Consider the following 26,818-nt stretch of genomic DNA (forward strand, 5'->3'; position numbering starts at 1 on the left):
TTTTCTTCTTAGTCCCTACGGGTATGCAGGGCACGTTCAGACACCTAAATGACTTTTGGCAGATGATTGAATGTTAAGTTAGAAACTTCCCAGTGAAGGAGATTTTGGTATTTCAGTAGGTGTTCCCGTGCTTAGTTATCCTTGTAGATGGGCATCTAGTATACAACCCTAGTATACAATCCCCTACTTAATTGAAACAGATTAATCAGTTATTTGTTGCCCTATTCTTAAAGGATCTAGGTAAGAATTTATCACCATTTTTGTTGGGTCAATATCTTATTTTTGTTTGTGAACTACAGTTCACATTTTTGCACTCGGTCTCAACAGCATTTTCGTTTACATTAAGATGATCCGGGGGATGATTAAAATGATCGGGGGAGACCTCATTGCTGCCTTTCAGTACTTGAAGGGAGCGTATAAATAGGAGGGGGAATGCCTGTTTACATGTGTTGATAGTGATAGGACAAGGGGGAATGGTTTTAAACTAGGACAGGGGAGATTTAGTTTAGAAATTAGGAGAAAGTTTTTCACTCAGAGGGTGGTGAGGCACTGGAACAGGTTGCCCAGAGAGGTTGTGGATGCCCCATCCATGGAGGCATTCAAGGCCAGGCTGGATGCAGCTCTGGGCAGTCTGCTCTGGTGGTTGGCATCCCTGACCAGAGCAGGGGGGTTGAAACTACGTGATCTTTAAGGTCAGTTTCAACCCAGGCCATTCTATGATCCTATGATACTTTGGAATATTGCAATGAAAATCTAAGTGGGATGTTGAAAAAAATGCCTGATTATCATTTTGCATGGAAAAATGATATTTGAATATGCAGTGGAGTTTGATTTACTGTTCAAACCAAGATACAAGATCATTCAATACTGGTTGAAGGAAGACAATGATACTTCTTCCATCCTTAAAACGTGGAGAGGTGTTTGCCTCCTGTACTTTGCAAACTCATTCTTTCCTTTTATTTTCCAGTACTCTTAACACTCAATTACAATGAAGCATGCTGATATTTAGTCACTGTTCAATATTTTGTTGATAAGTAGAGTAGAGAAAGATGCTGACTACAGAAGCCCTTTCTCTGCCATTCAAAGTTTGGTCCCCTTTTCTGAAGAAAGAAAAGCATATCTTCAACTTCATTGGTTGCTAATTATACGTGATTGCGAAAGTTTATGTTGAAGACAAAAAAGGAAGAGGCTCCCTAGGGATGTAGTCATGGCACCAAGCCTGTCAGAGTTTAAGAAGTATTTGGACTGTGTTCTTAGTCACATGGTTTGAATTTTGGGTAGACCTGTGTGGAGCCAGGAGTTGGACTCGATTATCCTTGTTGGCCCCTTCCAACTTGGGATATTCTGTGATTCTGTGAGTGTAAGGACATGAAGCTAAAGAATTCAAGCACAAATGTTTGCCTTTTTTTTTTTTTTTGGTAGGTCTTAAGTAGACTTTTTTTATCTTGATAGGCATATAAACAGAAGCAGAGTGCTATGTTTAAAAAGCTACCTGACTTTTCTGGGCTTAATCCTGTTTTCTGTGCAAATCTTAATGAAAATTGAATCACTCCACAAGAAGGAGCCTAGAAATACTTCTGAATTCCTCACATGTAAGATCAAGGAAAATGACTGTTGTCTAGCATCATGATTTTTCCAGAATGATCTGAAAGACAGAGGTATGTGGTAATACTTGTTACTATTTGGAACAGATTCAACACAATGGCACTCCGGTTTTAAATACTGCTGTTGTTCCCTGCTTTGAAGAGTTTATTCTTTATGAAATAAAGAATTATAATACATAATTATTAATCAGGACCTATACAAAAATGATTTGGTATTGGATTTGTTGACTTAGTGACGTTCTTTTCTTTTTTAAAAAAAAAATAAAATAAAATATTAAGGGCACTGAGATCTTCATCCTACAGACTTTTTCTTTTCCTAAGCAACCATTGTGAGTTTTTTTTTTTTCCCTGCTTTGAAAGGTCCATGAGATCTGGGTGCTTGAACTGCCATTCTCCTGTGCTTTAAAGAAATTACAATTAGAAGTAGGAGCACCTTTCAGAAATACAATAGGCATAAAAATGATATTCAGACCTTCCTTTCTCACACTGTACTTTCTTGACTAAAATTAAATTAGCTTTTACATTCTTCTTTTCTATCTCTTTATAGAAAGGCTGGGTTTGGAATAGCTAAAGTGAAATGATAGAATACCAGAAAGTCTTCCAACACCCTCACAAAATGTGTTGAAATCAACAAAAAGGGACATGGCAGAGCTCAGGGGAATAGTAATTGAATAGATTCTTTAATCTTTTACACACTTGTTAAACTAATCACAGCCAGACTAATAAACACTGCAGCTGGTCAAGTTTACATAGCACCCATTTTCTAGTCATTTAATATCTGCAAAGATAGTGATTTTTTTTTTTTAATTGTCTGAGATCTCACATTGTATTGCTACTTTTCCTAGATTAGTTAGGAGTGTACACAACTCCTGCCATCATGAAATATTTAATGAATTTGATATTTAGCTTTACGTGAAAATGTGTGCTGCTAACAGCCATTTCCTTAAATGTGTATAGAAAATGAGTAAAATATAATGCCTATGTGGGGGAAGGAAAAATGAGAATGAAAGGTGATAAGAAGTGAAAAAATCAAATCCAGTCAATAAGACAAATGAATGTTTTTGTTCTGTATTGACCCAGCTCCAGTAGTTAATGACATAAAGGCATTGCTGTTGGAAGGCTGCTTGCTCTCTATGTAACTATCTCCTGCTCATCACTGTAGTTTAAGTTGTGATCTATGCGTTGATATTCTTGGAGCATGATGGTAATGGACTGGTGACTTTTTCACCATAGCCCATATGCACACCATGACTGAGGGGACTTAGAGAGAAAAAAGCTGAGTGATACAGACTGAATGTTGTTCTCCGCTCTCTTGGCACTTGTGCAAGCTGTCATGGTGGGCTGACCTCGGCTGGCTGCCAGACACCCACCCAGCCGCTCTCTCACTCCACCTCCTCTTCAAGATAAAACTGCTGTCAGATAGGTGTGACAGCATCTTTTAGTGATAGATTCATTTTGATGACTTGCTGCATAACTAAGTTTCACATCTGCCACTAAAGAAACTCCTCAGGAAGAGAGAAGACACTTAAAATCCCGTGCAGCAGCATCAGTACTCTGTGAGGACTCCTTTGGTTGTTGGGAAGCTGTTACTACAGAGACACCTTAACTCAGACACTTAGTTTCAACCATGTTACAATTTTGGCTGTTTAATTTTTTTTTATTATTTTTGTCTGATCTATAGTTTTCTAAAGAAGAACAGCACAAGCCACATTATAAAGCAGCGGTGATTGTTTCTCGTAAAAATTGCATTCCAAATCAATTAAGCAGTTGGGCTATTCCAACAGCTATTAATTAGCATGTCTCAGTTATAACTGATACAGCAGAATTATGTAGATTTTTATTTTTTATTATTTTTATTTTTATTTATTTTTTATTTTTTTTGGAAACCTTCTGAGAATCATGATCTCAAGCACTGGCTGGCATTATATGACAAATGACACAAACACTGCAGAAGCCTTTTCATATAACATTTTCCCAAAGCTGCCGCCAGGGGTGGCAAAGCAGTGGTTAGACATGATTCCCTCTGGTACATATTACTGACATTTCTCTCCCTACCAGCAGAGAGAACTCAATATAAGAACTTTCCCTGTATTTTAATAGTGTTATACTGTATCAGGAAGGAAACACCAACTTTATGACTTACATAGTTTTATAACCTATTGTACTCCTCCTGCCTTCTCCCTACCCCACTGCAGGACAAGAGCAATCGGGAGCAATGAGTGCTACTTTATTTCTAACAGCACATTTAAACTCTCCGGTTTAATGTCAGTTGCCCTTTCTGCCTTTACCTGTCTCTCTTTCCATACTTAGTTGAATGCCTTGCCACTGATGACTGCATTTGCAGCACACTGCTGAGATGTTGCTGAAGTCAGCAGCTCTAATCCTGCATTAGAGAGCCCACTTCAGGGAAAACAATGTTAAATTTAACCAGTGGGGTACCGCCGCAGTGAAAAGCTATGTGCTTGGAGGCACTCTGTGCATTTTCTAAGCAAACAATATGTCAAGCTTTGCTTTCATGAGCAGTAAAATGTAATAGTAATTCTCACTTCAATGGCAGCATTCAGCAAAATGCTGTACAAACAGGAGGGTGAAATTCCCCTTGTGTGGCAGGCTCGACATGACTCTTACTGCTCAGGCCTTGTGGTTGAGATCCTTGGGGATGTGCAAAGGAACTAGGGCCAAACTGGCTTCAAATATGTTGACAGAGAGCAGTTTTCTTGTGACTGTATGGATGCAGTGGTCCCCAGACAGCAGTGCTTATTACTATGCCCCAGTCCAGAACAACAGCCACAGGGATACTAATGTTCTGCCCCCTATGTAATCGTAGCCTGCAGGCAGGATTTTGTCTCCCATTCCTTGATCACAGCTGGAATATCACCTGTTAATTAGCCCACATCATGCAAAGATGCCGCACAGACACAAATGCAGACACGATCATTGTCTACTGGGATTTTTGCTCTAAAAGCCAGATTTTCTAAACTAGAGTCAGATTTTCTAGTTGCTGGTGTGTAAAAATCTACACATGTGTTGGTTGAATGGATGCTATCTACTTTTAAAAAAAAAAGCTAAAAAACACAACAGACAGAAATGGAGGGCAGACGAGGGGCTGAAACAGCAAGCAAAGCAGGTGGCCTGGAAATGATTAGCCATGTCCTCATAATGCAAAATTGTAATGGCTTAATGATTTTTTTCTTACACATGGCCAGAAACTTGTACATTTCATTACTTCTGCTACTCATGCATATAACAACCACCCATTTCCCGTCTGACACACAAATTCCCATTATCCATAGACCCTCCTGCATTTTCTGTTTGCAACACATTCATAAGAAGTGCATATGGATGATAGCTTAATACATTGATTGCCTCAGCTCTTCCTCTAGCACACCTCTTATTCTTGCTCTTGCTTCCAAGCACAGCCCTGCTATCTTAATCCAATCAGCCAGTAGCTGAAATCACTTTGGGGAGACTGTGGGGAGGTTGTGAGATTGGAAGCTGATGCTTAGACACCCCTTTCCCCCAGGAACTTCTGTCTGGAGGTGAGCCAGAGGCTTAGAGAACGAGATCATATGACATCCACTGGTGGGCTGTGCTTTTTCTTGCCTCTCCACACAGGTTCATCAGGAAGTTTTTGATGTCAACGTCAGCCTGTGGCCATTTCAGAAGAGGAGTGAGGAGAACCCAAACAGCCAGAATACTCTGGCCACTGCAAATGAAATAAATGAGGCTCCTGCTAAGACACTGCAATAAATATGTCCAGCAGAGTCCCTTCATCCCCCAGTCCTTTACAATCCATTTTAGAAAAGGTAGCTCCCCCTATTTTTAGTGACTGATTCACAGGAACAGAACTGCCCTTGGATAGCACCTCACAGACGTTTCTGAGCCTTGGTGCTCAAGGTCTCTGTTCTGCAACTTCATACACTTAGCAAAATATCATATTTCTATATTACTTCAGGAGTAATATAATATAATAGCTTACTAAGTAGTGCTAAAGGAAGGATGTACACGTGTTGATAACCTGGTGTAGGATCTTATGAAATCTGTTGGGAGGATGATTTGCTCATGAATTTTCTCTGAAACCAGGCTACATTATTAGATTCCTTTGTGATTGACTAAACTTCTAGTTTTAAGACAAAGATAAGGAAGACTTAATGGGAAATTTTATTTGCTTGACTATGTAAATGTTGTTTGAAGAAACCTTAAGATGCACATCAAAAATGTTTTTACTTGAGCTGAAAGTATGTTGTTCTCTTCTCCCTTGGATGGACCCACTAAAAAGGGAAATGAAATGTCCAGTGGTACATCTCAGAAATGTTAGCCGCCTGCAGAGAAGTATTGTGAGCTATGGGTCTGCTTTTAGTTCACTGAGTGCACCTCCTGGTCTGCTGGAAACGTGCAGGCTTTCTACTCATTTCATTTTGGATCAACTCATGTAGTAAACTCAAAGCCAGCTGCTGGGTTTATGAATGCCTAAGTACATATGGCCTCAATCTAATTCTGTTCTGAATCCTATGAAGGCAACATTTGCATCAGATGTGTCAAAAATACTCCATTATGCTATCATAAAAGTATACATGCATTCCTGTGTGCTCATGCAACACAGAAACATGGAAGAAAACAAAAGCATTAAGTAAGACACTCCATTAAACCTGACTTGCATTTTTTCATAGATACAAATTGTAACAAGAACACCACAGAAGCGGGTCTGTATGTTATAAAAAAAAATATGTTTTGTTTAAAGCACTTGAGAAAGCTTTACAACCAGGTTTTATCAGTATCTAGTATATTCTTGGTATATTGGATAGAGTTGCCTGAATATACATGTATATTGGTCAGTGTGGCAAAGCCACACGTAAATTTTCATGCTCAGAAGCCAGCTGGACATCCTCTCAGCAGCATGGTTTCTGTTTGAAGCTGTCCTTTTGAGGCAGCTGTACTTTGACTCTCTCTGTCTGGAGATGTTCCCTTTAAATTAGAACTATTTTTGCGGACTTGTAGCAGGTTATCTATCTCACTCTGCATAGCAGGGCCAGTTACTTCTAACTATTTCTGACAGACGTTTGTCTAACCTTTTCTTAGAAACATCAGTCCCCTTATTCAATGTATTCCAGAGTTTTAAAACCACTATTTAGAGACTTCCTTGGCAATGCCAACCTCAAACTCTCTTGCATCAGTATGAGCAACATTTGAATGTTGGTTACATTAGAAATGACTTTAAATCACAAATGCAATTGTTCAGATATCATGAGGAAAGTTCTTAAATTCACACCGTAAGTTATAAAGAAATACATCTTGAGTCCTTTTCCTCCATCCAGCTTCTGATTATTACTTACAAGTATTTCTCCTCAACTGTGCTAAGAAAGCTGGGATTTACGTGGCATTTCCAAGGTTGTGGTTTGAAAAAAACATCAGATTAGCACTGTCCTCTGATAAATTGTGCAAATTGACAGCTCAGGAAATAGAAAAACCTTTCTTGATCAATGAGTCATTTCCTAATAGGCTAGAACAGGATTTATCTCTGTAAAATATGCAGAATATACCCTAGGGAATAATATATTTTTTTTTCTTTTCTAGACATGACGTGTCCTGGTGGTATCATGTTTCTGTTTGTGCAATGAGAAAATCTACTATTTCATGCAATCAGGTTCTTAAAAGTTTAATTCTCAGCCACACAGAAATGACTAAAGTGAAATGTACATGCAGTAACAAAGGGCAATTTCTAACTTGTAATAATGTCTTATGGAGTATTGTTATAATAGCAATGATGTTTTACACTACAGAATTTTATTTTTCCACAGTTTTCTTGATGGTCAGTGAGTGAGAGCTTTGATTCCTTAATTCTTGTCAGTATTAGCAGAAATCTCAGTCATTTAAGCCCCTCATATTACCAATGGGAAGCCTGGCTGTGCTGTTCAGAACACATACAAAATACAGGTAGTGTTGTCTTCTTAGAGATGAACAACTGTAAAGATTCTAACCTTTTTCTCTCTCTCTTTTCTCTCTCTCTCTCTCTCTTTTTTTTTTTTTTTTTTTTTTTTTTTTTGACATGTAATGACGGTATCTTCAGTTGGTTTATTTTGAAGCTTACCCAAAAATTTCTCTTGCAGGGTTAAGGCCTGTGTCAAAACAGTGGTGTGCTGCTGTGAGGGTACCTGTTCTTTGAGGCTACCTGTCTACCAATGTAGGGAGTGCATATGCATGGAGATTCATCATTGGTTTTAATGAGGCAGATTAAGTCTCCTTTGATATATTTTAACATATGGACATGGAAAAGACTCTGTTCTGGGAAAAGCCTGTCTGACAACAGCTTATTCTGAAAAAAACATGGATTAGTAAAACAGACATTGCTCTGCATTTATTGTAAACATATCCTCTTCTCTCGTGCTCTTGGTTTGTCCTGTAATCAAATCACATAATGCTAGAGAAATGTGCAAAATGCAGGAAATGAATTCGTTTACTTCCAAGCAGTGAACCAAACCTATTACAGATAGAGGAGCTCTGTTAAGCATTTCTGACCCTTTTGTTATGACGCTATATTTCTAGCAGGATGTGATTTTATGATACTCTGTCACTCTGAACTTTTAAGTGCAGTTTTCCTGTCTATGGCTTTTTGGGATGCTCAGAACTGACTTTCCACAAGCTCAAGTTGCTAACCTCACTCTCTTGTAGTAGAGAGTGAGATAACTGCTAGATAGAGTATCTACACTGGTTTTCCTTTAAAGTACTAACTGCTGCTTTAAATCTATCCTGAAACATCTCTGGGGTGCTGACTGCAATTGCGCTTTGTGTCAGCATAGTAAAAACACCATTTTTTTTTTTTGCACATCAGTTGCTCAACTAGCTGCTTTGATAGAGTCTTCCTGTGTTTTAATTTATGTAAGATAATATATTTTAGGATCAATATTTCTACATACACTTAGGGTAGCTATTACTAATAGCAGAAAATGAAAGGCCTTAACACAGTTCTTCTGAAAAGAGTTAACTTTTATTTTAGAGGTAAGCAAGCCAAGCGCAGCAATCCATTGAGCTGTTTAAATGCAATAATATTTATAAGAACATTTTATCTTCCCTACCCTGAACTTCCCATCTTTTTCTTAAATAAGTACAATATATTTTCCTTTAAAGAGAGAATCAAACAAGCCATGATTTTACTGTAAAGCTGTTATTAACAGTTTGCCAGAATTATGACTTGAATCAGAAACAGCGTTTATATTAGTAGAGAGAAAAAAAAAAAAAAACTACTCACAAAAGCAGTTTCAACTCTCTTGACTTCCCAAGTAAAGGAAAATCTTTTGACTTCATATGAGTAAAGACAAAGTATTTGTGGGATATCAAAGTCAGGCCTCTCTCCACACTGGAGGGGCCCCCAGCCTACACCAGACTATCCCAGTCATGGTAAGGTAGGTAGCTGTGTCAAAAAACTGTAGCATGCTGTTTCTGTCATATGAATTCTTTCCTCATTTTACCACATAAGCCTTGGTTCCTGAAACTATTTTGCCATGTAATCTCAAGTGTGCAAAGTCAGTCCTCAGATCTGGGCATTTTGTGTTAAGTCACAATAATACACACTAGTAGTAAGCTTTAACTAATGTAAATTGATTTAATTCCATTGAATTAGTGGAAGTTGTGTTACACTGATTTACATCAGCTAAGCCACTTCTGGGAATATTCAAATTTATCTTAGTTCCATAAGGAGATGTTGTAACTCAGATTTAAGGTATTTGTCTATAGAGAAGGGAGATTTCCTGCTCTTCTTCACGCAACCTCTCCATTTTACCTTTCTTCTGAATTATTTTCTGATATTTCCTGCTGAAGCTCGTTGCAGCAATTAAAATTATCCTTTCCTTTCATGAGGTCTAGAATGAAATATTTGATCTCTTTTACCAAAAAAAAAAAAAAAAAAAAAGATCTTTCTAATACTGTCATTCTCACTGTCACTTCAAATCTGTAGAATTTATGTGAGATATATGTGGATCTAAGAGAAAGTATCCTTTTAAGTTTGATGTCGCTCCATCCTGGCTGATACGTGTTGGGAACCATTAATCTCATGATAGTCAAACTGAGCAGCTGTGGCAACAGGTGCTTGGGGGATGGTTGGACCAGATGATCTTGGAGATCTTTTCCAGCCTTAACGATTCTATGATTCTAGGTGTTGCAAAACTGAGGTAACACAGAATGTGGATCAACCACAGAGGCTTTCTTGTGATCCTGGGTCCTTTTTAATCCACTTAGCATCTGAAGCCTCCAAGTTACATATGAAGAGAAATATTCGCTGTACGTGTAAATCAACTATAGATTTATGCAGTTTATTGGTTAGCAGCTCAGCTGGAAGCTCTGTCCTCAATGTGATGCTTAAGAGATGTATCAGTTCTAGGAAAATGTGACTGTAGTAAACAGCTGAGTTCTTTAAATTATTAAGTGCCATAAAATGATTTCTACTGGGAAGGAGTTGTAGCTTGCTGCAAACTCAAGGTGTAATCACATTGTATATTCAGATTATATAGAATCTGCTCAGATGCTCTAAACCCTTTTGCTTTAATTTCTGAGCAAAACAGCAAAGACATTCTGGGAATAAGTCCAGAGAACGAAGCTATGGTGACTATATTTTAACTGTAATCTGATTTAGGTCTGAAATGAAATAAATCAAATACATGGTTTCAAATAAATTATAGGTCAGTGACATCTGCACTGTGGTAAGGTTATAGAAAGGATTGGGTTTAAAATGAATGCAGCATCTTTAAAGCCTGTGTTTGGTACCATTATACCCGTGGATGCTTGGGAACTGGGCCTTATCCTGCCTTTGCTAACACTGGCAACAGAGAATATGGAAGTGTGATGCTGAGACCCCTGCGTTATTTGGAGGCAAGACAGCTTTGATTTGGATGCCTTGGTAGCTTGGCACAGTGGTCAAGCTAATAAGTGTGGCTGAAGGTTGGGGCTCATTAGCTCCGATATAGTGCTAGGGTCACATGGACATAGTGTCCAAGTCCCGAGCTGGTGGCTCCACCATCCATCTTGCTGTGCTTGTTTCACTGTACACCATTCTCTGTTTTGCACTGAGGCTTTAAGGAGATTTTTAGAAGTAGTGTTTTTGTGGATCCTTGTGAATAATACAGGCCTGCTTTTTCTAGTGTGTCAAACAGCTGTTTGATTTGCAAGGCATTTTCTGTTTCTCTCAGTACCAGGTTAGGTAGAGATCACCTGTCATCAAGGCTTGTTTCCTAGCCCATCAGTACTGTTATTAGAATGATTTAGGAACACAAATACTTGCCAGGGTCTCCCAGCAAACATTACCTCGTGTAACATATATCCTAACTAGTAAAAATTTTCATATTCTTGTTGTATCATTTTCTGCACCTTTCTGAAGCTTTTGCTTATGCAGTTGGCCTGTCCCATTCTAGAGGTAACCATGGGTGGAAAACCCCATGAAGTTACTTGTGTATGAATGGGCAAAATGCATGTGGAGCCTTTCAGGTGAGAACAGTCTTATCTATGCAAATATCATGGTTGATGCAACTTGAAAATGGTATTTAGGAAAAATGTGTATGGAGATCAAATCCATGCCCTTAGGGATTTGGTTCTGAGTAAAAGCTTTCGCTTTGTGTTTCAGTGACTGTTCCCTCGCCAGTGCCAGCTTGTGAGCCCGAGCCCAAACCAAACGGGCACTACGCAGCCCCGCGTCTCTCTGTTTCCTCCCGAGCAACAGTTGTCGCTACCATGGAAGCGCCTTCGCAGGGCCTGCAGACGGTCATGAAGTGGAAAACGGTGGTGGCAATCTTTGTCGTGGTTGTAGTTTACCTGGTGGCTGGAGGACTCGTTTTTCGTGCCCTGGAGCAGCCCTTCGAGAGCAGGCAGAAGAATACCATCGCGCTGGAGAAGGCTGACTTTCTTCGGGAACACGTCTGTGTAACCCAGCTAGAGCTGGAGACACTGATCCAGGTAGGGATGTGGAGATGGCAGTATTTCTTGGACATTAGGGTGAACATCTGGGGAGATTGTTGAGCAGCTGAGTTGGAGGGAAATGACATCGTTCACAGGCCTTGCCTAGTGCAGTGGGAAAAAAACACATAATGGGCACAGTGAAGAGCAGTCCCTTTCTCAGTCATTTTAAAGCACTGGAAACAGAAATGTTGTCTCCAGAATATTGTAAATAGAAATTAAATGTCTTCACTAGAATAATGAAAAACATGTGCAAAGAAAATCAGAACTTAATATCTGGAATATATTTTTGTGAGACATGACACATTTTCAAAACATTTGCCTATCTCCATACATTTCCAAACAATATCAAGTCCAATTCTTCCTCCAAGATGAAACACAGCAACCAGGAGAGGCAACAGAAAATGGTAGTTGAGACTTTTGAAATAAATATTCAGCCAAGAATTTTGGAATTACTAGAACATTAATTTACAGGTTTTCTATTAAAAATTTTAGGTAATGATGATGAATGCATACAATTAAAAATATAAAACAATCTGCATGTAAGAACTACAGATTTTTAGATCTGGCTTAATATGAAAAGTTTTAAATAAATTTTGTAGGAAGTAAATACCCAATATGTAGGGATAATGAAGGATAGAATATCATGCAAGACAGGTCTGCCAAAGATAAAGTTACCTTTCATTGATTAAAACTCTAGACAAGGAAAATATGGATCTCACTCATGAGTCTTCAGTATAGTAGGTTCCCATATGGAAACCTATCAGTTAGCATGGAGAAAATGGAGATTAGATAAGAAATGTGAGATACTGAAGGAATGTATTCCAACAGTTTCCAACACCAAAGCTGAACTTCAGCCTCATATTTCAGACCTGAATTTGTATCCAAGGGTTCCAACAGCACAGTCTGTTTCGGTTTGGGGTGTTGTACCAGGGCTCCATTGTGATTTCAGCTTCTGTTTTGAAGAACACAGAGCTGTCCCCTGGAGTGTTTTGTCTGTCCACCCAGCCATACTATATAACACTTTCTAGATGTGAATCAAACTTCATTTTAAAAGGTGTTATAAGCATAGTATTTCTGTTAGGAAGCTGTTCTAGTATCTCATTGCTGTGATGGCAAAAACATTCTCCTAGTTTTCAGCCTATACTAATTCTGTTTCATTGTAGTTGGTCTTCCACAGCCAACCCCCTGTTGCTTAATTGATTCCTCTCCCTCACCCTTGTGTGCAGACAATAATGCCTTTCTGCTTCTCCTAAGCAAAACAAAATCTTTCTGTTTCTTTGCAGATAAATGTGGGTTCTCCCTGCTTGTGCTCTGTGTTCACAGAAGTCAGGTCAGTTCTGAGGCAGAAGCTGTGTATGTTCAGTCTAGTACTTGAGCCAAACCTGCTTCAACAGGAAGTGGTATTGTACGGATGTGCCTATACAGCTTTTGAATCAGGGCTGGCTTGGATCACACCCTTCATCTGTCTGCAAAAGACAGGTGAACATGCTTGGTTTGCAGTGTGAATTCTTCTGGGGTATCGGCTCACATGCATTTCTCATGGCAGTTCTGCAGAGATCAGCATTTCCCTCACCTCCTTAGGTATGATGTATGCTGGCTGATTACAGGTTGTTTGTTAATATGGAAAGGAAGAAGTTTGTATTTCCTTGATGGAAATGTCACTATTCAAAGATATGCAATATGCTTCCTTTTTATAGCAGAAAGCAGAATGCACATTAGGTATGGCAAGCAAAGCACCTCAACATGAGGATAGACTCCTGAAAACAGACAGCAGTACAAAGATTTCTAAATAGCCCCTCTTCTCTAAGCTAGGCTATGTACCAGTTTGCACTTTTTAGTTTTTATTTTACACAATATCTTTCCTTTCTTTCACCTCAGAAGTGATGATATTAAAATAATAAACAGGCATGCTGTGTCTTTAGAAGGCACGTATTCTGAACAAATCTTATCATCTCTTGAGATTTCACTATGTCCTCAGGCATTACACTGGGTAACTGGAAATCTTTTGCAAAGGTAAATTAAATGTGTTCAGCAGCTTAACATGTGAATGTCTTAAGGCCAAGTGATGTGATTTTGTCTTCATTTGTCAATAAAGAACAACTTTCTTTGGATTTTTTTCTGTGGGTCTGGGGTGAACCTGGCTCTAGGGATGTATTTGGGTTTGCTGGTACAGAACACTCTGATTGTTACTGATTTGCACAGAAGAAGAGTGAACCACCCTTCAAAGGTAATGTCAGGGTGTTAACGTTGTGCTTTCATGCCTTCATGTCAAAGATCTCAAAAGTGACATCTCCCTAGCTGGCAGAATAGATTACCTCATTGCACCAAATGTGACATCTGCCTTTACAGCTGTGATTTCAGACAGATGTGGCAACCTCTGTGGGTCCTGGCTGCTGTGCTGTGTGCACTCATTACCTGACTGAGACCTATTTGTTATTAATGTCATCTGACTACCTGACAGCCTTTAGATGAACACAGATAGCACTCAGAAGAATGACTATGCTCATTGAGCGCTCTGCTTTGGAGAATAAGGAAAAATTGCAAAAAAGGAGACTTTATAATTGTTTTATATCCTTTATTATGGACGTGACTGGAAGAATATTTTAAGGAGAAGAGGAAAGGACTGTCTTTGCAAGGCTAGTGAAGGAAAAATTTACCCCTTTGCCCAAATTTAAATCTTTCAAAGTATTTTCCTTTGGAAAACCTGTAAGGAAGATGTATGGCAGTGTATGATGAAGCTGTGAAAAATTCATTGTGGATAAGACTTGCTTTCTAAACTGATCTCCAATAGCCAATTGCAAATACTGGCACAGGTTGCACAAATGTGAATAGCCCTAATGATAATGCTATGTCCAGACATATGAATGTCTGAATGAAGTTCATTCATAGACTTAATAAGTAATATGGGGATAAAAGCAGTGTAAATGCCAAGGAAGATGCAAATCTAGATCAAAGGTATTTTAAATTTGTATTTATCTCTTGGGCTTAGTCCAGGTCTCTCTCTAATGTTAACACAATGACAGATTTTTTCTCTGCCTATAAAGTGCAGTCTACATTGTCTCAAGCCACCTGAAGTGGAAGTTCTTACACTGTGCACTTTTAAACCTAATTTCTGCTCCTGAAGACCTTTGTTGTGGTGGAACAAATTAATTATTTAATGCCTTATGTGATCTACTATTTGGTACAATGGTGAATGCCAGAATAAGCAAATGATAAAATTAGGTACTTTATCTCGGTACTTTTGAAGATGAGTTTTCTGAAGAGTGAGAGAGAAGGGAGATCTAGAACATGCTAAAAGAGAATGAAACTTCAGTTGCATCAACTGAATTTAGCTGTATCTGTATTGTACCCATATGGAAAAATAACTGAAGGCAGCAAGACTCAAGTGACTGGTCATACAGTTGGAAGAAACAAACAAACATTACTATTACAGGTGCTAACATGATACCGTGAAACTTTTTTGTTCTCATGGCATGGCATATGCTTATGACAAGCTGGGGTCAAAAAAGTCACCTTGCCTTTGTAATAACGCCCACTTGGAGGTTTGATGTGTTCTCAGTAAGATAATATGTCATCTCTAACTAGGAGAGGCATGCAGAAAGACTACTAACATGTTTTGGCAAAGTAATTCCTATGGACCTGACAAGGGTATTCACATTCTTTTTCTGTGTAGCCTGTGCACTGTGTATGGGTAAAAGCTTTTGTAATGAGCCATACTTTCATTATGAGCCCTTCACCTTGATGTAAGAGAGGGTGACTTGCTGCTGTAAGAAGTTAGGTTATTGGTGGCCTGTTTTCTTCTTCCTTCAAGGGTTTCATTTAGGAGTATGAGTGATTGTAGTTATTTTATTTTTTTTTTAAATAACCCACCTGGGAACTAAGTCACATTATCCATGTCCACTAATGACTACAGCAACTCCAATGAGTTAGTCTGTAAGCTGAAAAGGAAGTGGAGTTGGAAATAAGTGAGTCAGACTTTACTGGCTAATTATATTAGTAAGAGTTTGTGTCTTGGGCAGGCACTTTTGATTAGCGTTCTGAACTACTTTTCCCCTGAAGGTAAGCAAGAGAGAAAACATCCTGCAAAGATATTGCAGTTTTCAGCTGCTCAGCAGGTTCACTAGAGTTATAAACCTGCTTGTCTTCTCAGTCTTCAATGTCTGCTGCATTGTAAAATGAAGAAAATTTGAATGCATTTCATGTGCTAGAAGAAAGCTCTAGATGGAGCAGAAAAAAAAAAAAAGTGTTTTGAGATAACTGTGGGGAAGATTTGCGTATTGCTGAAGACAGGAAAAGACTGTGCTGTGAAGAAAAACAATGGTAAATATCTGATTATTGAATTATTGAACCTTTTCCCTCTGCCTCTGGAGGCTGTCTTCTCTATGTCCCAACTTCCCTTCTGACCCTAATCTTTGTTATATATCATTCACCCTAAAGTGATGTAAAGAAATAATCCAGATCTCTTGCATCATGTCTAAGTAGGTGCAGGCATCCTAGTTTGTGACTTCAGTCCAGAGATTGTAGTGCTTGTATAGGAGACAGACTGAGCCTAGGATGCTGCAGAACACTGTAGCTGTTATGTAGCTGCATTGCTTCCCGAAATTAGCTAAGGCGTTTGCAGGGAGCTAAGTCCTCTGAACTTAGGTCTCTGTGCATGTCCCTTGTTGAATGCTGTAGGTCTGCTATTCAGACTGATCCTTGGCACTGTTCTGGAACAGTGCATGCATGACAATTAAATCACTTTATAAATGTATGTAGATCACTATCTGGCTGATTGTTACCTAAAGACCTTTATAGTATAGGCAGAAATATATAAGGGATGGACTCTTAAAACCTATTACTTTTTATTATACCTGTAAAAATTTGCTGGCCTTAGTCCTTGGACAATTCTGTTGTGGAAAAGTGTGGGAGTTTATAATGAGGATCCCTTAATCACTGTATAAGGTCTAGTGAGAAAGATGACTGAGAGATGTAGGGAGTATAAAGAAAAGTTATTAAGGAATCAGTCTTTAAAAGCTGTTTAGTAATGAGAAGCATCTTTATAATCATAATAGAGGAACATCTGAGCATGAAAGGCAATTGGCACAACCTTTTGTATGCATGATAGGAATCTGCTTGGAAAAGAATTGTGGAGGGATATAATCATTATTGGATTAGCCTGATCTCTGTGGAGACAAATTAATGTCACTAGAAAAAAAAGATGACAAATTTTCTTTTCTGTTCTTACCCAATTCCTACCCTTGGATACACTTGGGGTGCATCTTTTGAGTAGCTCAGCACTCAAGAATAGTATAATAGTTTTGTGCTCGTATTTGGAAAAGATTTGTCTTCTTCATGCTTGGTGTGTACTGGAGAAATTAAAGAAACATGAACAAATGAACCAGATAAAAGCGTTTCTTCCCAGAGAAGCCAGAAACAGCCTGCATGATTCCTGTCTCCTCATCAACTGCAGTAGCTCCCAGCTATCTTGTTGCCTATGGGCATGACTCTAGATTTTTTCTTGAGTTAATTGTCTTAATTACTGATCAAGGTATCTAATACTTTAATGAAGGCTGGCATGTATTCACTCATGCCAAAGAGGCTGAGGGAATTGTGGCACAGTGAGGGCCACCTGCACCCTAGGAGGCAGTAGACGTGGACCCCACCACTGCCAGCCAGAGGCGCGGCAGGCTGGGGGTGGCCAGGAATAGCACCCAGCCCAGGCTGTCAGACACCTCCCAGGGGATGGGGGTGGTTGAGGTCAGGCCAGGCGGTCACATCAGCCTGTGGATCAAGCACTAGCTCAGAGGAGCCTGTGGCAGGGCAGGGCACAGGCCTGTCCACGGGGGGCTGGAGCCCAGCACTCATATAGCATTGCTAGGGCAGGGACTGACACAGTGAAACCCTGGCAGTTTCTGTTAATATGAGGAGAATATTCTTGAATTTATCCATATACAAGAAATACTATTTCAATCTTCTGTTCAGAGGAGGAACTCAGGACAATTGATGAGGAAAGACCATGTTCACTATGAACTTCACTGGACTCGGAGTCCTGTATATTAAGAACTAGACAGCCTAGTGTGGGCCCATGCCTCATATCCTTTAAACATTACTGCCTGAATTGACAGGTGGAACTGATTGTTCCAGATGGAGATGGAATCTGGACTGAATTCTCTTTAGGAATACAGGACTTGGTCATCTCAGTATCGCCACCTACGCTGGGCTTTTGCTGTGGGGTCTGCCTTCAGTCCCATGTAAATTAATCAGACCAGGCCTTTTCAGTTACTGAGGGACTGCAGTGTGCTGATGCCTAAGGGGCCAAGAGTAAAATACACATTATTTTAAATAAAAATTGAACACTTGGATTTTGTTTGGAAATTTTGTCATTTCCCTCACTCGTATCTGTGAATTGGGTTTAGAACACATCCATTACTCAAGGAGCAAGAAAGACAATTTCATCCCTTTTAGATATTTCATGTCAATGCCTTCCCTAGATTCCCTAGGCATTTCATAAGAAAAGTTACCACTGACTAATAAATGTTCATTAAAGAAGGATTCATAAAAAGTATTTTAAATGTTGTGCACTGTGTATGTAACTCCACTGGAGAAGGAAGAAAGGATCAGAAAAGGAGTAAGAGTGAAACTCTTTGTAGTTAGGAGTTTATAGTGAAACTATAAAAATACCTGAAACAAGTAGTTTGAAATGTCTTGAATGTGGAGAGCTTGCTAACAGAGCTGTTAGTACTCTGGAAATTGGTTCTTCCCCTACTCCAGGATAAGGTGGCTCTTCAGGTTATGCTGCAAAACCAGTCTGAATTTCCACAGATGGGAAACTTGTAAAATGTCATGGTCTATGTGAAGTGGGAAAGTCTTTGAGTTTTGTGTGACTCTTCATCTAGCAGGATACATCTGTGTAGGTGAACTCGTGGTGGTGGTGGTAAGGCAGTCTTTAATCATCACATGACCCCATATTGCATATTTAAGGGCTGGCAACTGCAGGGCTAGTCTGCTATTATTGCCTATTTCCTGTCCTCCTAGTATATCCTGCACTATATACAAAATACCACGCGTTTAACAGATGCATTGGAGTAGAATATCCCAAGTTGGAAGTCACCCAGAAGGATCATCGACTTCCACTCCTGGCTTCACACAGGACCACCCCAAAATCAGACCGTATGTCTGAGGACATTGGCCAAAAGCTTCTTGAACCCCGGCAGGCTCAGTGCTGTGACCACTGCCCTGGAGAGCCTGTGCCAGTGCCTAGCTTAGTTAGATATTTATAAATAAATGATGTCAAGCTTTAAAGAAAAAATTGTTTTGTTCTGGACGATGAAGGGAGCCTGAGAAGCTCAAAGCTACCTAAGACAATAGGACACTTCTTAACTTGAGCAGTTAGTGCTTGGCCCTAAAAGACTTGCTAAACTGTGTAAACTCAAATGTGCTTAAAGTGTTGTAATTAGCTCGATGACATTCACACACTCAAAGGGGAAGGCAACCAGCATTCCTTGGCAGAAGTAAGGTGACAGGGTAGCTGACAGCGTGTCATGGCCTATTTAAACAGGCAACCTGACTGTTATGCTGATTTACGCTCTTCTGGGTAAACAAATAAATGATCTTTGCTTTCACAGCGCCTGCAGTATGTCAGCAACTAATACAGAAAACCTTTCAAAGGGTTTGGTCCTAAACACTTCCTTTCCCTATATCCATATTTCTTAGAAGTATGGATAGGCACTGAGGAGCCCTGGCTTCCTGCCCACATGAAATGTAACCAGTCCAGTTTGGAGTTTGCTCGTGCTGTAATTTCACAATCAGCTTAGCCTGACATGTAGCAGCATGACTGTGGAAAAGGGCTATCCTGTATTGATCTCCCTACAAACACCTAGCCTCTGTTCTTGTCCATGTGCCTCTTCTCCAACTCCTTTCCCTATGATGGCACTAGTGTTTGTGGGGCAATGTGATGAATAAACTGCAAAGCAGATTAGCTGATCCTAGCCCAAGGAAATAGTATTTTTCAGCTGGTGTAGTTGTGTCTTCATGGTGTAGATTCATGTTGGTTTAAGCTGACTTTGAAATTCACATTAACTCACTGCTAGAAGGGGCATGAGTGACCCCTTCTCATCAGCCATAGCATACTGGCAAAAGTCCCCTATTCCCTTCATCTCCATTCTCCACCCCACAATCCCTAATCACAAAGTTTTTTCATGATGTTTCCATAGCTATCCTATTTGTTCATTTTAAATGGCCTATATGTATATATATATATATTACTTTAGTTAGCATAAAATATAAATAACTTCATCAATTATTAATTATCTGGGGATTAAAATCCTTGGCTAACTAGCTTCAGTTGACTTCATGAACATTATTTGTATTTGCCACCCTTCTTTCTGCTTCAAACGTCAGCTGTTCCCACTGGGGAAATTTTTTCCTTTTGCAGTTACTGCTGCAAGAACAGTATTTATGTATCTCTTTGTGGTTTTGGACTTCTGCTTCTCAACTGCTTTGTATCTTTTTGTGATTTATCTAAAAATTGTGTCTTTCTTCCACCTTAATATCTATTTAGTTCAGTCATATATTCAGATGTTGCATACAGAGGATGCTACTATTACTCCAAGCACGTGTTAAAAAGTAAATCTAAGCTGTCCTATAACTTTATTTTTGGAGCCTATACTGACTTGCATAGGATATGGTAAGGCATGTATAAGGCTGATTTGTTGTTTTTTCTTTGCAGCATGCTATTGATGCAGATAATGCGGGAGTCAGTCCCATAGGAAATTCTTCTAACAACAGCAGTCACTGGGACCTTGGAAGTGCCTTTTTCTTTGCTGGAACGGTCATCACAACAATAGGTATGTTTATGTTTGTCTTTTAAAACACATGGTCACACGGAGAGATTTATGGTGAAATAAATTGGAGGAAGACATCACAAAGAAACAAAGTGATTTCTTTATTTCTGTACTAAATCTATATTTCTCTCAGTTCTCAGAAGGTGTGCCTCTGGTGTGTATTAGAGGCATTGAGCCTCTGGGTATATATTAGAAGCTGTTTCCATAATTAGGATAGAATAGCAATGCTGAACTGAACACAAGTAGCACTGATGTAGCTAAGGTTTTATAACCCTTTTCTTAATGCTAATGCAGATGGTCTTAAGTTTCACTGAAAAGATCAAGAATTAGCACTAGATGAAATAACTGGTATATGCTTGTTGGGAATTTGACGTCTAATATTATAATTTACCCATAGGAGTAACCTTCTTCCTAAGTAAATCAATTATGCTTATGCTCTGGTTTATTATAAGCAATTCTTCTTATACCTTACTTATTGTAAGTGAAACTGTAATCACAGAAGTATCATATCCTTTTTTAAAATCCTACCTAGCTTTCATACTAATAATACCTTAATGGAAAGAATTCCATGAATCGTAGAATTTTTTTTTTTTTTTTTGAAAGAATTTCTGGCCTTGAAATATTTTTACATTTGTCTCTATTACATGAAAGGTGTTCTGACAAACTCCATTTACTTTTCTTGAGCCACTCATTTTAGTAAATTCATTATTCAGGCCCTTGTCATCTGTGTCCCCTATACGTTGTGTCCAATGTACTTAGCCTCTTGATCTCTGAATGCTCAGTTTAGATGTGCTATGGCTTCTGTCCTGTCCTCTGTGTAGCAGTTCCTCTCCTGAAGGTTATTTAAGAGCTTGGATTTCAGAAGATGGTCTGAAGGGAAAAAAAAAAAAAAAAAAAAAAAAAAAGAAAAGATAAACTGATAACATTGATGGGAAGGTTAACCTCCTGATAATTTTATAGTGGTTTGATAATTTTAAGCTGGATTTCAGTATTTCAGTGCTGTCTTGGTTAAAGGTCAAGAGATCTCATTATTCAGAAATCATGAGCTAATTTTTGATTTTTATTTGTATTGCTTTTGAGTATTCTTCTGATTTAAATATAGGATAAAGTGCTTTTCTGTATTTTGACTGTGATGCACACACTGGTGACAGTATGGACAAATTATCTGACATAACCCTCCATTAAATTGTGAGAATCTGACTGAATTCTTCAAGTTCTTTACACAGCTAATACAACAAAATGTCCTGTTGCTGTTGCAAGACTTGCTGTGGTGATCAGCCCAAACAGTGGAGTCTTGTGCCTTTACTTTGTTGTCAGAATGAGGGTGAAAGAATGATCATACAGACTGTACTCCTTTGTGTGTTCCTCGATATGCTAAGCTACATTACCACGTATTTTTAATGGTATCATAAAACCAGGGGGTGGAGATAAAGGAAACGTTTCTGAATCAAATGTTTAAGAAACCTTCCCTAAATATTTGTTTACTCAATAGACCCAAGTGACAAGCTTTAAAATTACTTATTAAAATAAATGCCACTGTGTAGGCATAGTTTATGTAGGCATATTCATTGACATCTGCTATTTAAATAACTTATTGAAAAGAGCTTGGATTTTTGCCCATATTTGCTTTAAGTTCTCAATGAATGAGATTTTTATAGGCTGCATAAAGTCTACATATTGTGTCTGGGCATGAAAATGATTTTATTTTATCCACCAGAGCCCTGTTAGAGTTCTTCTTGTGCAGACACTCAGCAGACTACTTGGTCAACCTCAGTCCACTGGCTGGTGGTGCCTGTATTTTCTTGGGCTTTTAGATGAAATCTGGGATCACAGGTGCAGCCATGAAAGGCACTGTGGGTGGAGGGAAGGTGTCAGTGTAGCCTTTTCTCCATCCCATGATAGAGGGATGTATCCAGTGTCAGTGTTACAGAGCTGGTTATTACAATCATGTTGTCTCTGGATCACCTTCAGATCAAACCATCTCTGGCCTGAAGTTAAACAGGACTATACTATGTATTCCCCGTATTCCTGTTCTTAAGTGCATTCTCCTGCCTTCCTATATGTTGCACAGTCTTTCTGACAAATGCTTTCCTGTGGCTTTAAGAGGCAGTACAAGCACGTTTGCTTTACACTAATCAGGGTGAGAATGGGTGAGGAAATTATGAACTAACCACTGAAAATGAGTGTTGTCAGGTAAATCACATTCTTGTCAGGACATAATTGGCAGAGCCCCAGAGGAGCAGCAGAGTGCAGGCACCAGGCCAGCACTGAGTGATTTTTGTGCCACGATAAGTCAAAGTAGATTAATTAATCAAAAAACAAATTTAGGTAGGATCTGAATCTATAGAAAATACGGGTAACTGAGGCTACAAACAAAGAATGAAATCTCAGTGGGTAGCTTGTCTGGGAAGTGACATCATGCCATGGGAAACCGGTAAATAGGAATTAGATTTGGAACAAAGGCATCTCTGCATTAGTTTTTCTAAAAAGGTGTGTATAAGTTCTGAGTTTCTGGTAATTGTTTTTCTCTACAGGGTATGGAAACATTGCCCCAAGCACAGTTGGAGGCAAGATTTTCTGCATCTTGTATGCCATCTTTGGAATTCCACTGTTTGGCTTCTTGCTGGCTGGGATTGGAGACCAACTTGGAACCATCTTCGGGAAGGGTATTGCAAGGGTGGAAAAAGTGTTCAGAGTAAGCTCTGTCATTTTTTTTTGCTTGCATTGCATAACGTGCTTTTAATTCTGTTGCTGTTATCCGCAGTCCTTTTTACATGTTAGGCACCCTGAAGTATTTACATACCAAACTGAGATGATGCTTAAGAGCCTTTGTAGCCAGTGGAGAGAAATAGACTTGTCTAGGTGGTGATGCAGGGGTTATAGATTAGGCTCTGAATTTCCTTTTTGAGGACCCAACATTTTTCATTGATTGTAGGCTATCTCTGAGGAAGGTATCTACTAAGCTAGTTTCCTTACAAGGACTGGTTTAGAACAGCCTTAAAAACAAACACCACAGGTTACTTTTGACAGGTACATTTCTTCACTGAAAATAAGAAGGTAGTACAACTTCTGGAGGAACAGGGATGCAGAGCAGGTTCTGACTGTATTACTAAAGCATAAAAGACTTGGAAAGCAGGGTCACCTGGAGTAAATATGAACTTGGGAAGAGAGGTGGTTGAGTAGTGAGTTACTTCCACTGCAGGGGGACAGATGCATTGGTGTATATCTACAACTGCAAGAACTGGCATAATACCAATGTCTGGCATTATCTTCAAGGTGTTTACCCAGCCTTTGTACAATGGGAATGTCCTGCACTAGACTTCTATATTGATTTTCTAGAGTTGAGGAGCTCATGTAATTTCCCTTTGTGAAGCTGGTACCATCTATTTTTGGGTCTGTATCACCATAAGGAATTCTTTCACAAGCACTGCTGCAGACCTGGCAAATGCTACTTTGCTAATTTGCCGATGGTTCACTTCAGGGATTCTCTCTTTGAAGCAGAACTTCTAGAAGTGACCTGTGTGATGGTTCCCTTGGAGGCGGCGTAACTGGAGGTAAGTCTTTCCAGGGATGGAGTGGATGAAAAGCTGTACAAACTGGTTAGTTTAATAGGCACCTATTTTTAAAACATTCCCACAGATGAGGGCAAATGACTTGTAACTGTTTTTTTAAAGGAAATAATCGAGAATTAAACTGGAGTATGAGCAATTTCCCTTTTGATTAAGTTACTGTGAAGTGTCCCAGGCTAGCCATAAGGAGTGTCTCTCAGACTACATGTGGAAAAGGTGACTGGTGATTAGGGGTGAGTAAGCTTTCACATGCCTGACTGGAGAACACTTGAAAATGGCCTGCCTACATTTTCACGATCTGAAAATAAGGTTATTGAAAGGTGGCTCAGGCTGGGCCTGTGAAAACAGAAGAATCCAAGATCACTAATTTTGGTATAAACTAGCTTTTTATTATACCTATTTCACCTCAAAGGAATCTTTGAAGCTGGCAGCCTGCTTCTGCGCAAGAAGCAGACTACAGGCCTCTTAGTTATGATATGAACTGAGAGTTGGAAAATCTTTTATTAATTCTCAGCTGTACTATTGCCTTTCTTGATGATTTGGACAAAAAAAAAAAAAAGAAAAAGAAAATATTAAACTATCAGCATGGTGGTTTACAAAGAAAAATAATACGTGCTCTGTTTGAAGCATTTTAAGATTCACAAATGAATGCCAATATTAATATTTCATACAGAATATAGTCCTTTGGCACATAGTATGAGTTCTTTTGGTACTTGAAGTATTCCTTCCTTTTCTTGAGTTAATGCAGTTGCTTGCTTTATATAACCATTCAAACTATTCCTTTTCTTCCTTGGTAGTCTGTCAGCTTCCAAAGCAATTTGGGGATCTGTGGTCCCCTTGTTTAGCTAAGATATATTCACTCAGTTCTTTAGTGATTTGATGTACAGGGTTACATATCATTTCCTTCAATATTCCTGGTAATAGGGTTCAGCTATTTGAAATAGTCTTGATGTAGTCTACAGTTTGCGTGCATCTTAATAGCTAGTATTATTATCAGTGGTTTAACTTTATATGATTACATAATGACATAACACCTGTCATTATGTATTAGCATTAATATGTTATACACAATGTATATATATTGTTAGCTAATGTAAATTATAACCATTATAAATTTAGTATTAATGTAAATTATTACATTGTGCTTACATTGTCAGACACAAATATGTTTGAATCTAATCGGAGAATCCAGAAGTGGAGTAACAGTTCTTGATTTAATCCTGGGCAGTGAACAAAATTTAGATCTATGCGTAACTTTTGTGTCTCATTGGTTCAACGTGCAAATCTTGTTTCCTACTTTGTCTCTGTGGAACTCAAGTTCAAGATATTTGTGGGTGTAAAGCAACCTTCAACAACCTTTAAAGAGAGGACATAAAATTAGCAGAATAGTTAGAATCTGAGACTAAGAGAAACAAATGTAGGCCAAGGAGACATTAGAGCTAAGAAAATGTTGGGTGGTGTGCCTCATAAATCTTTTGGAGTTAGCTGAAGGGTCACTGATTGTGTATCAATAACTATCTAGTGATTTAATGTATTAAATTTCTGAAAGCTTTTGAGTTTTCTCATCAAAACCTATAAGAAAATCAAGCTGTGATGAGGTAAGAGAGGAGGTCTCATACATCAGTAAGTCTCTGAAGGAGAAATGGAGATTAGGAGTAGATGTTAGCATTATTGGAGTGATTCAGCTGGAGTCCTTGTTGGAATCTTATTGTTTTGACAGAAGTGGTCTGAAGTGATTCAGACAAGAGGATGAATATGCAGGTGACAGTGTGTGCAAATTACATCTCTAGATATTTCAAAATAGCTAAAATGAAAGCTGCAAAAGGATGATAAGACGATAAATGAAATCCAGTGTTGGCAATACAAAATAATGTATATTTCTTCAGTTTGAGGAAAGAAATCCTAATATATTCAGACAGGGATGGCATCTCATTTCACTACTCCAGAAGGGACCTGGGATTACTATGGATGTCCCTTTGAAGATAACACTGCAAAATTTACCTGCAGTTAAAAAGGGGACGAATGTCAGCAAAGGGATTCAGAACCAAATGGAAAAGACCGTTCTGCCACTACACAAATCCATGGTACACTTGCACCATGAGCATCACACTCAGTTCTAATCATCTCAGTTCAAAAAGCAATTCAGAGAAATGAAAAACAGCGCTAGTGTCTGCACCCACAGGCCCTATAGCTGAGTCTCTAAGTTGGAAGTCACTAGCTACCCATATAACTTGCTTTAAAGTGATTCCTCACCTCTCTAGTGGGTCCCTCATGGGTGATTTGGGACAATCCTGCTTGTGCCCTTGTGGAAGGAAATGGGAAGGAACTGCATGTGTCCTGGGTACTTTATCAAGTTTCCATGTGCATTGCCTCAACACGTTGCTTCTGCCGGTCTTCAGTCACCTCAGTTTATCCCACACACCCACACAGATGCTACACGGCTGATGTTGGGGCAGCCAAGAGTTTCTGAAATCCTTGCAACTTTGTCATCATCTGTAGAGATGGATGGCATTTAAAGTAAAACTTGGTCTTGCACTGTGGTTAGGATACTTTTTAAAGCTAAATAGGGGCAGTATAGATACACAGGCAGCTGTGAAGGAGTGGAAGGTTTCTGTGTCAGCACAGCAGCCTTTTTACCCAATGCATTTCTTTAACAGGTCTCTTGCTCCATGCCATAGTATAACTGTGAGCATGGAGCCCACGCAGTGGAAGGGACAGCGTGCCCCTGCCTAGACAGACAGACAAAGGGAGGATTTCTTTCAGAGGAGTTGTACTGGTACACGTCTGCTGCATCTGACGTGACCTGTCTGGAGCCCTCCAAACCTACGTTAAGTAGCAGCACAAATTAGAAGCTAAGAATGCCACATTTAGCTATTGC

At 39.1% G+C, this 26,818-nt stretch overlaps 1 protein-coding gene across 1 annotated transcript in view; it reads left to right on the forward strand.

Moving 5' to 3' along the window:
- The window catches only part of KCNK10 (potassium two pore domain channel subfamily K member 10), a gene marked incomplete at both ends in the record, with an annotated part of 65,716 nt that overhangs the window by 14,161 nt on the left and 24,737 nt on the right, over positions 1–26,818 (forward strand). The window contains 3 exons of the mRNA XM_082760614.1: positions 11,215–11,543; positions 20,257–20,374; positions 22,906–23,066. Of these exons, the coding sequence (XP_082616740.1) occupies positions 11,215–11,543; positions 20,257–20,374; positions 22,906–23,066 (608 nt within the window). The remainder of the gene's footprint in view (positions 1–11,214; positions 11,544–20,256; positions 20,375–22,905; positions 23,067–26,818) is intronic.

Source organism: Aythya marila, assembly GCF_965140915.1.
Source record: "Aythya marila genome assembly, chromosome: 5".
Lineage (NCBI taxonomy): Eukaryota > Metazoa > Chordata > Aves > Anseriformes > Anatidae > Aythya > Aythya marila.